This window comes from Glycine soja, chromosome 10 (genome assembly GCF_004193775.1).
Source record: "Glycine soja cultivar W05 chromosome 10, ASM419377v2, whole genome shotgun sequence".
Lineage (NCBI taxonomy): Eukaryota > Viridiplantae > Streptophyta > Magnoliopsida > Fabales > Fabaceae > Glycine > Glycine soja.
The window spans coordinates 7130232-7142514 of record NC_041011.1 but is presented as its reverse complement, the minus strand read 5'-3'; the positions used below and the strand labels follow the sequence as shown (position 1 = coordinate 7142514).

At 26.6% G+C, this 12283-nt stretch overlaps 1 protein-coding gene across 1 annotated transcript; it reads right to left on the bottom strand.

The window, feature by feature from the left end:
- Positions 1–1139: 1139 nt before the first annotated feature.
- On the bottom strand, positions 1140–10658 carry LOC114370024 (glycinol 4-dimethylallyltransferase-like). The gene is made up of 13 exons (XM_028327315.1): positions 10509–10658; positions 10363–10419; positions 7383–7663; positions 7183–7266; positions 7014–7088; positions 6606–6689; positions 6413–6502; positions 3695–3796; positions 3108–3203; positions 2932–3003; positions 2748–2846; positions 1843–1947; positions 1140–1447 (listed from the first exon to the last, which is right to left on the bottom strand). Exons 1-13 carry the CDS (start codon positions 10558–10560, stop codon positions 1406–1408), a joined length of 1239 nt encoding a protein of 412 aa, XP_028183116.1. The 5' UTR covers positions 10561–10658; the 3' UTR covers positions 1140–1405.
- Positions 10659–12283: the final 1625 nt, after the last annotated feature.

Here is a 12283-nt window from a genome sequence, read left to right as displayed (position 1 = left end):
CAAACAACAATGCGACCCAAGACTATTGGAGCAAATGACTTGTGTACTAGAGAATATATGACAAAAGAGAGTGTTGCTAGGTGCATCCACCATTATTACTAGTGCACCTAGCACTAATAACAAAAAGACAGAAATACCCCTTACGGATCAAGTTAATCCGTAAGTTGATTTTTAAAATTTACGGATCAACTTGATATGTAAATTTTTTACGGATCAAGTTAATCCATAAGTCTTAAAAATAAATTTACGGATCAACTTGATCCGTAAGGGAAGAAATTAACAAGAACAGTTTTGTCATTTTCAAAGAATGTTGAATGCACTAGCAATAATGCTGGATGCACCTAGCAACACTCAATAGAAGATCGCGATGTAGGATCCGCAAAGTATCGCCAGTTTAGTGGGGTATTCGACCCTGAGGGAACCCATTGGTGGTTAGAGAAGCATAAAGTCACCTTTTAATTTTAATTTGCAACCTTCATGTTCAATGGGGAAGTAGAGAATTGATGGCGTTTTACGAGTTAGATTGTATCGATAATGGAAGAAATCATTACTTGGGATGCATTCAAAGCGAAGTTCCTTGAGAAGTATTTTACTGAGGATTTGTGCAAGTGTAAAGAAAGGAAATTCCTAGATCTGAAGCAAGGTGGCATGACAGTGGGGGAGTAGTACGAAATTCGATGAGTTGCTGAAGTGTTAGCTGTATTACCGTGAGAATGGATTGAGGGCAAATATCATGCAAGCCATAGGGTATAAGTAATTAAATTACTGACTTTGCAGCCAACTCTACTAACAATATGAGAATGATTTTATATTGTTAGTATATTTGAGAATGTGTTTAGCAATTCCTATTTATAGGAATGGTTTTATCTTGAGCGTTTTTATAGGATGACTCTTTGCAACACAAAGAAACACAAAAACTATCACTGTATTATTCTTTGGATTTTGTTAACTGGAGTCATTAAGAACTTGGTTAAGAATATAAAAAGAAAAAAAATATTTTTTTATGAAAATCATAAAAGAACAAAAATAAAGGCATGAACGACATAATTTTTCGTATTCCAATACAAATATATTTTTTTTATTTCTTAACTAATGTTATAAGGATACTGAATAACATTTACTTTATTCTTAAAATACTATTTTTCGCTTAAAACTTTTAGTATAACAAGTTGTTTATATTTTCTTGTTCCACTTATGAAATATATGACAATCAAGGCCAATGTTGGTATGGATACAGATGATAAAATCTTCGACAAAAGTAAAGAAAAATCTTAATGATACATGAACTTATATCTATGGAACACAAATCTAATGATTTTTATTGTTTTAATAAATTTAGGTGCAAAAGATCTATACTATTTTGTTGTACGCTTTACGAACATTGTCTTGGTCTTCAGTGTCATCCTTATCTAATTAAAGGCAGGAACAAGAATGCTACGTTCAACAACTGCAAAAAAAAAGAAGAGAAAAACAAGATGTAAATACATGATGCTGTTTCGCTTTAAAATAAAAATTTATATAGATAAATTGGCAATAATTCATGTGTTGATGTGTTCTATGCTTTGAACGATGTTGAATTTTTCATGGGAAGATGAAATTAGACTGATATATGATTAAGTGTATCATCTTAGCTGTAAAAGATGATGTTCACAAAAAAAAAAAAAAACAACAATTTAGCTAATTTATCCGTGTTTTGTATTTCGTTTGAAAGTTGGAAGCCATATTAAGCAAACAACCTTATTTATCAAAAAACTAGAAAAGAAATCAGATAGCTATTTGTTTTAAGTGATAGTCTTGATATATTTAACTCCTCAAATGGTAAACAGATTTTAAGAGAATTACCTTCCAGTTCAGCATATAGAAGGATCTGGTCGAATCTGGACTTGACAAATCTACATATTTGGTCTGGTACCAGAGAATTGTAGCAGGAATAATACTTCCTAGACCCTAAAACATTATCACGAAATAAATTTCCAACATTATTGGAAGGTTTAAATAAGTTTATATATAGCAATATGTAAAATAATAGACGTATGCTTTATTATGAAAGAATGCATTCTTTAAAGATCAATTTTTATCCTTGGCACTACTATCAAGATTATAAAATTGGAATAATCGATGCAATAAAACATTTTTCTCTACGAAATATTTATTCATTTAAGTGTCGATATCAAACAAAATGAAGTCTGTTGCACTCTAGTAAACATTGTATCTATATTGAGGTTCAAAGGGAGAAAAAATTACGTGTACTCCTATCAGTTTTCCAGCTTGGACCTTAGTTGGGAGCATTTTCTTTTGCATTTTTTTTATATTTCTTCTATTTTCTTACCAATAATAGAATCTTTCTTGTTATATGGTAACTATTTGTATTAGATTCATTAGTTTAAAGATTTTCTTTTAGAAATGGTTGGAAAAACAAACAAAATGCTTACAATAATAAAAATGATATTAATATTAATGTGAAAACATGTCACAAAAGATAAAAAAAAAACTATTTTTTATTATATTAAGAATAAAACCCAAATCCAAATTAAATAAAGAAATAATTCATTATATTAAAAAAAAAACATTCCTAAGACAAAATCTGAGTCTCTATAAATCACTTAAGATATAACCAAATATTTTTTAATTTTATTTTTTATATTTTAACACTTGTTAATCAAAATCAAAACCCCCATCCTAGGGTGCAAAACAAATAAATCCAACACACCTATAAATGAAACCTATATATGTAATAAGCATATTACCGTAATAATTTTAATCCAGAGGGGAGAAGAAGATGATGCTCCTGCGAGGAGGACAACTCCAAAAGCCACTTCGAATAGGGAAACACAAATCCAAAATACCTAACAAAGATTATTTAGGAACAACCAATAATTATACAAGAGGATATAACCAATTTTGCTAAGATGTTGCAATTGAAAACCATACCTTTTTTTTACCTAAACGTGTTGCAAAAGAACGTATGCCAAATTTTGTATCTCCTTCGATGTCGGGTATATCCTATATAAATTCAATAAAAGGTTTTACATTAAGCACACATATACTGAACCAAAAGCTTGATGTTAGAAAACATATGTATGTTCTGAAAAAATTAAAACCTTTACCTTGGACAATGCTAAACTTATAGAGTAGAAACCATAGAATACCATAGAAACAATCAACGATCTTGTAAAGACAACTGGCCTTTTGAACACAAACGTCTGTACATTTGTTACATGAATTAGCAACAAAAAAACATATGGCTTCATTACATATATTTCTTCCTTTAGTTAATTGAAAACATGAAAGGGTTGTTAGATAATATAGCATTCCTAGGACTATTTAGCAAAAATGTATTCATGCATACAGAGCGTGATCTCAGTTAATAGCTTATGACATACATGTAAACTATTTTTAACTTATTGACAACTAGTTAGGTATACGCTCTCTATTATTCAACTGAGATAATTGTAGCTTCTATAATTAAGTCTTAAAAATAAATGTACATATATAAGACTAAAGCAATGAAAGGGAATCTTCGTCTTTTCTCTCTATAAGAAACTTTCTTTCAACTTTCTCACTCACATCTCATATTAAGTTCTGATTGGTGAATTCAAATAGTTGAACCCTAAAATATTGGGACAAGATTTGCTATTATTTTTACGTTTAGTACTAAAGATCTATAAAAGCATAATTAGCTATAGGATAGCACCTGCATGTGAAGGAAATATGTAATTGGAAATATAAGTGTCCAACTAGAAAACATAATCATTGCTGTGAGTACTGGTGATCTCTTCCATCTCAACAGGGGCACCTGAAAAGTTTCCAAACAATGCGATGATCATTAGATAAGTTTTTTCTTCATCAAAATGAGCGATTCTTTATTATTGGAAGAGTATAATTGAAGGAGTGTACTAAAAGATGTATTTCTAATACTCCTTTATAGTGTATTTCTAGCACTCTCATCAAATAATAGTGAATGATTAAATTCATAAACTTATTAATATCTTTACTTATTTTTGTGGAATTTAAAAAGTAACTCATTCTAATGCACATATATGCTTTTGGAATACTTGGTTTATGACATGGTATCTGTTTAACAACCACAATTGTCCTCCCAACTTCCACCATGCTCTTCACCTTGTCAGCCCACCACGAGGGACAGATTCACGATATTTACATCGTGCTTGTTACCTAGCTAGGCTAACCAAGAGGTCGTAAAATTATAATTCTAAACTTTTTGGTTAGATGTTGAATTATATGTGGAGGGAAATAAGAAATCAGAGGTATAACATAAACGGAGAAAAAGAAATTAATCTTAGAATGAAAAAATGATTATCAATAAAAAAAGATAAAAATAATTGTAAATAAATGAATATTAATTAAAATGATATTTAATTTTTTATAAAAATAATAGAAAAATAAGTAAATTTTTTTAATATTTACCTATAAAAAAATACTAATTAAATTTACCATAAGACAATATTCTCAATTTGTAAATTATTTAATCGTTGTGGATATGTCTAATCTAACGTGAAATTAAATGCATGTTTAGGGTCAATTAATTTTAGTTGAAAAGATTTCTATATATATATATAGAATTGTATGTCTATTTAAGGAGTCTTCGATACATTTGTGAGGTACTCTTTCAGACACAAATTTTCAAGTTTAGAAAGAGAAGTTCTACTCTAAAATATTCTATGTAAGTTTTTCTTTCAATAAATTTTAAGTTTTCTTTTCATTTTTCTTCTTCCATTTGACTGATCCTGTGCGGCTCTGTCATCGCTTCAGTTTCTTCTCTTCTTTCCCCTCACGAATTCTATTCGGTTTTACCATCGTTTATGTTTCTTTTAATGATGTTTACTTTTTAATTTCTCGTATACTTAATAGTTTTGGTTAATTTCATTTTGTTGATCATTTTGTTGCGCATTCTTGCTTCTCATTTGTCCGTTGATCCCGTTCCGCTGATCTTTGGTATCAGAGTTTGATTGGGAAGTAAGAATATAATCCGTAAGAAAATATGTTAACTAATTTCATGGATTTGAAATTCTGTACAATAAATGTTTTTGTCCATGTACAGTAAGTTTAATTTAAACAGTATGTGTTTGAACAATATTTTTGTCCATGTTTTAGTTGAAAGATACTGTAGCAGTAAGTCTCGTGGATGAGAAAGGATAATAAGACCAAGGTGTATTGTTCAAATAAAATATTAAGACATAATATACTGGTGGCTATAAGAGTAATGTTCAAACTGTATTGAAAAAAAAAAGTTAAAAATTTTGTTTTTTCCAGATCCAAAAAACTTAGTAATATATAATCTTATGAAAATATTTCTATGGAACCACATGAAGACAAAGATACCAGAGGATGAATCATAATATGTCTCGCCTGTTACGATCATTTTCTCGAATTTCTTTCTATACCAATTCATCATCTTCATCCTCAAATTCTAGTTCAAGAAACCGAAATTTGCTCAATGAGCATGACAATTAGACCTATGAGGTCGCTCCAAAATATAAGAAGTCTGATTCGAAGAAATAAACTAAAATATAGATGACTGGAATATTCCAGAAATCTCTCAGGACACATCTTATGTTCCTAAAACAACCAAAGTTAAACATAATTTTGATTATATAATTAAGATTATAGAAAATAATATTCCTCTAAGACAAGACATAAGCCCTCAAAAGAGTTTATGACTTGTATCCAAACAGGCTAATAGAAAAAAAATTCTATTTACTTTCAAAAAATTCAATCTTAGAACATAATAAAAATACAAATACATATATATATATATATATATATATATATATATATATATATATATATATATATATATATATATATATGTTGTGAGACAGGATTAGATAACCTAGTACTAAATATTAACATCCTACAATGAAAAAAATTCAGCTTCTTGAATATTTTTTAATTGTTGTGTATATTAATTAAAAGATGAACTAATAAATTTATAATTATTATATAAATTCTAAAGTAATATTTTTAATTATAATAAGTTTTTAACCTGAAGCAAATTAATTAATAATTAATCTAATTGAATAACTTTTTGGTCCTTTATAAATATGCAAACTTCATTTTATCTCGAGTGCTGTAAATGGAGATTTGAAGAGGCTGGGTTCTTTCCAACAGTATGGGAGTCCACAAGATTTTTTATTAAGTAATTAACTCCTTTTGTTTCATCTTTTCGATCTACTTTCTATCTAACCGTTGCAACTTTTTTTTCCTTCTTTAATTAAAAGAAGAAAAGAAAGAAAAGATTACGGTTCAATTTATATTGTTAACAAAAAATAAATAATGAACAATTAATATTTGGTGATAAAAAAAATCATGCCTTCCTTCGAAACATTAACATACACCTTAAAATATTGTAAAGGGAAAAGAAGTTTAGATGCGATTGAAAAGAACTCACATTTACTGAATAGGCAGTCCACAGCAAAAAGCACAGCGCAACGTTCCAAATCAATGACCAAGAACCTATAATCAAGCTTAGCCAAAAACTCTGAAAAATAGAATAAAACAATAAGTCTCCTTCTACTTATCAATGAAGCTCATCATTTTGATTGAAAAATATTATTGTAAAAAGGGATGGATCTATATGGCACCAGAATTGCAGATGATGCTACAATAAAGACAGCATTTGTAATGGATAAGTTCCCAGATACTAATGGTAAAAATGGTTTATTTATCTGCAATAAAACAAGGAACATAAATTAGTAATAGAAGTTTGCATGTTTTCACCACCATATCAAAGGATATAATAATTAGGAAGCCTTGACAAACCAAATTATGGAATGAAGTTTGGTAGTAAATATTATATAATTAAATTGTTCAAATTGTTGTATGAGCAAATTCTCTCGTGTACACCTTGTCTTTATATGATTTTTTAAAATCTAACTAAACATAAACCATAGAAAAATCCCGCTGTTATCATATTTTATAATGGAACAATATAAAAGCCCTAAAGAAATTAAGAAAAGTAATTTAATTATTTCTAGTAGTAAGTTTGATACCTTGTCTATTTCAAGGTCAAACAGTTGATTCACACCATTAACATAAATATCCATAAAGAAGTTGGGTACCAAGACCTGAAACATTTTAAAAGTCCAAAATGGATTAATGAGATTCAAGGGTAGTTTACAATTAACAATTTAAAGAGAAACAACATATTTGAAGTCTCACCTGTAACAAACCAATGAAAAATAATGGAGATATATCTGACAATTTCTCCACTGCAAGCAGACACCCAGATGTTGCGCTTAATGTCTGGGCAAAGACAAAAAATTAGGTATTACTATATCCAAAGAGGTGTTTTATACAAAATTAGGTATTAAAAAATTTTTAGACGATTATTTATGAATACTAGAAAAGTTTGAACTTACTCGGCCAATCATCGAGTGAGGATTGCAAAACCAGTACAAAGCAACCAAGAATTTTTTGACAGGGTCCAAAATGTTTTTGGGACTGGAAGCGTGAGATTCAGAATCAAAAGATGGTATAGCATGGGCTGCTTTTACAACATATTTTCTATTGCATTCTTGAAATGTAGGCCTTCCTTCAATGCATTTGTAATGATGATTCAAAATTGACTGTTGTGACCTCAAAAGATTGCATTCTATTTGAGTTTTCCTATGGCATTGTGAAGCTTTTGATACGCAAGAAGCTAGAGATCACCAAATAATGGATATAGTTTTAGTGATCATAAAAAAAAGAGGGAGAGTATATTCATGTTTTAAAACTATTAATAGTTTTAATGGAAGTATAAATCATTTAGGAAAATAGTTTAAACATGTTATATATGAGGATTCTCTGTGACAATGAGAGTATCTGAGTATTGTCTTTAAGGCCATTGTAAAATATATATTTTCTCTGTTCTAAATAATACTCTTATAGGTTGTTTTATAAGACCAAGACAAAATAATAAATAAATAAAAAGAAATAATAATTTTATAAAATTAATTTTATATCATCATTAATTTATTTATAAATTTTATTGTCTACGGTTAATATTATAAAAAATATAAATGAAAAAAAGTAATTAATGATACAATGAAAAATTAAAATTTTTTCAATTTTTTTTATCTTAAACAGTAATTATAATGGGAGGGAAGAAATATACTTTAAATGTCACAAATTAAATTCAAAATATGTTTATGGATTATCTTTAATTATAGTATAAATCATTAAAGAATTATTGCAAGTTTCTGTTTCCAAAACTATGCATTAATTGAGTATGTGAGAGAACTAAGTTAAAAATATGTAATATATATAGGGTGGGGGGAGAAACTTCAATGCTAGGGGGAACATTTATGAAAACTAAAATTTATACATGCATATCAAATTTCATGTTAAATATTCATGTGTTGTAAAATACTAATTATACTGATTAACAAACAATTTCTTAAAATATGATTGTATGTACAATATTTTTAAACAAACTATATAAATTTGTTTATATATTGTTACATTCAAATTAAATAAAATTATTCTGTCTCTCACCGAAGAATTCACCTAGTGCATTCCAAATTTAGGAGATAATTTTTGAAGAGGGGAGATAACAAAAAATTATTTTGAATTAATATATTCTAATTAAACCAATTTTAAAGTATAAATAATATATTAACATAAAATTAATGTCCTAAAAATTTATTTTTATTTTAAGGTTAAATTAATTTTTTGGCCCTATAATTTATTTTTTTAGTTCGTTTTGATCCTTTAATTTTTATATCTCATCTATTTTACTATTTTATATTATATATTTTTATAAATACAAATATAATGCATGAGAAAACATTTAATATTTAATTTCGTAACTCTCTTCAGTTTTTTTTATCATGGCTCTTCAGCTAATTTTTAGATCCACAATTTATTAAAAAGTCATATATTTATTTTTAGAAACAAATAATCCTCCTCTTTTCTAATTATCACTTATATAAATTATCGTTTCATTTTCTCTTTCAATATAGACTATTAAAATTAAACACAGTAATAATTGGGAAAAAAGTAAACTATGTAGATTAAATTGTTATAACTGAGTTCTTGATTTTTAAACTTTAAATTTATTATAAATACTAAATGGAAATAGTTAAATTTAAATTAGTAATTGTAAAATCTAATTATTAATAAACAATTTCTTCAAATATGGTTTGTGTATCCAGTATTTTTAAAATGAGTATATAAATTTGTTTATATATTATTATTATTATATACAAATTAATTAAAATATTTACTTTGTCTCACAAAAAAAATTAACCGTGTGCATCCACGGGATACACACTATTTCAATCTTATCGTAAGAGATAATTTAGGAGATAGTTTTTGAAAAGGGGAGATAACAAAAATTTTATTTTGAATTAATATATTCTAATTTTACAATTTCTTTAAAGTATATATATATATATATATATATATATATATATATATATATATATATATATTAACATAAAATTAATGTTCTAACACTTTATTTTTTTAATTTAAGGTTAAATTAATTTTTTGTCCTCTAATTATTATTTTATTTAATTTTATCCTTTAATTTTTCTCGAGTTCAATTAAAATTTCTATCTTTTGAAATATGTTCAATTAAATCCTTAACATGAATTTCGACGAACATTAAATCTGGGTTTAGGTGACAAAAAACAGAAAATGACATCAATATCATTACACACTTAATGTCGTTAGTCAAAATTGAAGGTAAGGAATTAATTGAAACTATTCTAAAAAGTAGGGAACCCAATTGAACTTGAAAAAAAATAAAGAATTTAATTGAACAACAATATTAGAGGATTAAATTGAAAAAAATAAATAAATTAGAAGAACAAAAAATTAAACATTTATAATTAAGTTTTTTAAATATCATATAAAATTAGATGGCATTTTATTACTGGACTCAATCATCTAAAATAAGATTTTGTATCAAAGTCATACAAATGAAAAAAATATAATTTAAAAAAAAAGATCTTATTAAAGATAATCAAACAAATTTTTAAGTGGATATTAATTATCAATAAAATGAATGAATATTTTGTACTAAAATAATTAAAAAAAATAAAAAATAATCCTCCAATCTTTTTAACTTGGAACCTCCCCAAAGCCAAAGTTGAGTCTTCAATTTATAACATCTCAAAGTTAACATGTAATCTATCATTACCATATCAATGTCAATACATGCAAAACTAGTGAAACAAAAACTAGTCTGTTATAATGCTGCATCCATGAAGAATAAAAGTGATTCCTTCTACAAATACATTTCACGTAAAGCCAGCAGATGAAAGAAAAATGTGAAAGACTGAGATACACAAGAAGTTAAGTAATGATAATAAAGGTTCATTATAGTAGTAGTTGAGAATATTAGAGACATACTTGGATAGTATATATTGTTGGCCATGGTGGAATGTTTCCTGCGCATGAGATTTCCACCTACAACGACCATGGTTCCTCATATTAGTCAGCAGATAATTTTGTAATGATATTAAAATGGAGCAAACTTGCTAGGACATGTAGGGTACCATTAGTGTTTGAACAGACATTAGGTGAAGACATAACAAGCGTACGATCCATGGAAACTGAACTCACTAACAACACAAAGCACTCTCTATAGAATAAGTAAAGAAGCACACACCCCTACGGCGGAGATGATAGGAATGAGATATTTCAATTTATAGACTTGGAGTGGATAAAAAATTTTGATTGGTGTTTAATTAGAAATTAATACAGAACGCATATGGTAAACTTTTCGTGGGCAAATAATTGTAATGTTAGTCAAATAAAGTAATATTAATACATATAAAGAATAATTGCCTGCAGAACTAAATCAAGTAGAAAGAAAGATTAAATATATTTTTTTTCGTTAGTCAATTTTGTTTTTCATCTTTCAAATTTGAACCTGATTATTTTTGTCTTTTAATTTAGAAATTGCCCACCTTTTGTCCTTATCACGGGCTACATTATTCGTAAAATAAGGATGAAAAGTAAACATTTCCAAATTATAATTTATAAAACTACAAAAAAAACACTTTTTAATTAGAAACTGATAGCGAACATTACCTACATTTAAGAGACTAAAAAATATTTAAATCAAAAGAAAAATATCAACACCTAGCTGGGGGGGAGTGAGATAGGTGGACTTGTAATAATTTTATTACTAGCTAGTCATTTAATTGAAATTGTCAAGTCAGAGTTATTAGGTCAAGTCAGCAATTCCGAAATTATAATATAAGTTATTCAAATTATATCTTATCTTTAATTGCATTCAAACTAGCTTGTTTGACCATAAAATCTAATCATTCTACAATCTAACTGCATCCATTTTTCCCAATATCTCGACATTTCTGGATTCATCAGATAAACTTGTTAACGCTTTTTTTTCAAGATAACAGAATGATTAAGAGCATCTCGAATAATCTTCATATATAAAATTCAATTTATCTTACGTAAATCTTAAACAATTTAATTAATTTTCTCTCCAATAAGAGTTTCTATTAATAAGCTGTTTAATCCACAAATACTCTTTTTTTCTCTTATATTTAAGACAAAATTAAGCAACCAATGAGCAATAGTTGCTTATATATACAATTTGCCTCAATTTTACGCAACTTAAAATCACGTGTAATACTAAAATAATATATTTTACAAACAACTCCCAATTGTGAATACTCTAACTAAACATGAAATTATGAAATACAGTAAAAATAACAAGAACTTGACTCACAAAGTTAATAAATAATATTTAACACAACATTATTTTATTTTTTAAAAATATGAAAATAAACCCAAGGTGTTTATTATTATTATTATTATTAAATTTTAGATATGAACTTGTGATAATGGACATTATTCTCTATTGTTGAAGTTTATACCTATATATTATAATACATTTTTAGTTTGATTTTTTTTTGTATATTTTGAATTTTAAGAACCAACAAATATAATGTTTTATTTTAAATTTTTAGAATTAAAAAATTACGATATAATATATCATATTAAAATATTTATTATATGTACTTTTATAATTAAATATTTATGATATTTATTATATTTTAAAAAAAATTTATTGAGTCCTTTTTATAAGAAACAAGTAATAGTGTAAAATATACTCTCAATTTTTTCCTATAAAAGACCGTAATATCATTTAAAATTTACAATTTTTATTATTTATTTATTTATTATTTTATTAATATCAGATTAACTACCATTCAACCGTTAAACTTTTTTAAACTATTGTTTTCAGAATAAGAAAATTTTAAACTAGTCTTTTGAGCCGTTCATTCACCAGTTTATTTTA

Bases quoted from the DNA above. Each gene is read 5' to 3' on its own strand.
- LOC114370024 (XM_028327315.1), bottom strand. From the start codon at position 10,560: ATGGATCGTACGCTTGTTATGTCTTCACCTAATGTCTGTTCAAACACT. The intron at 6,503-6,605 runs GTGCCATATAGA...TCTATTTTTCAG, and splicing joins TAGCATCATCTGCAATTCTG to AGTTTTTGGCTAAGCTTGAT. The intron at 1,948-2,747 runs GTAATATGCTTA...ATAATGTTTTAG, and splicing joins TCTGGATTAAAATTATTACG to GGTCTAGGAAGTATTATTCC.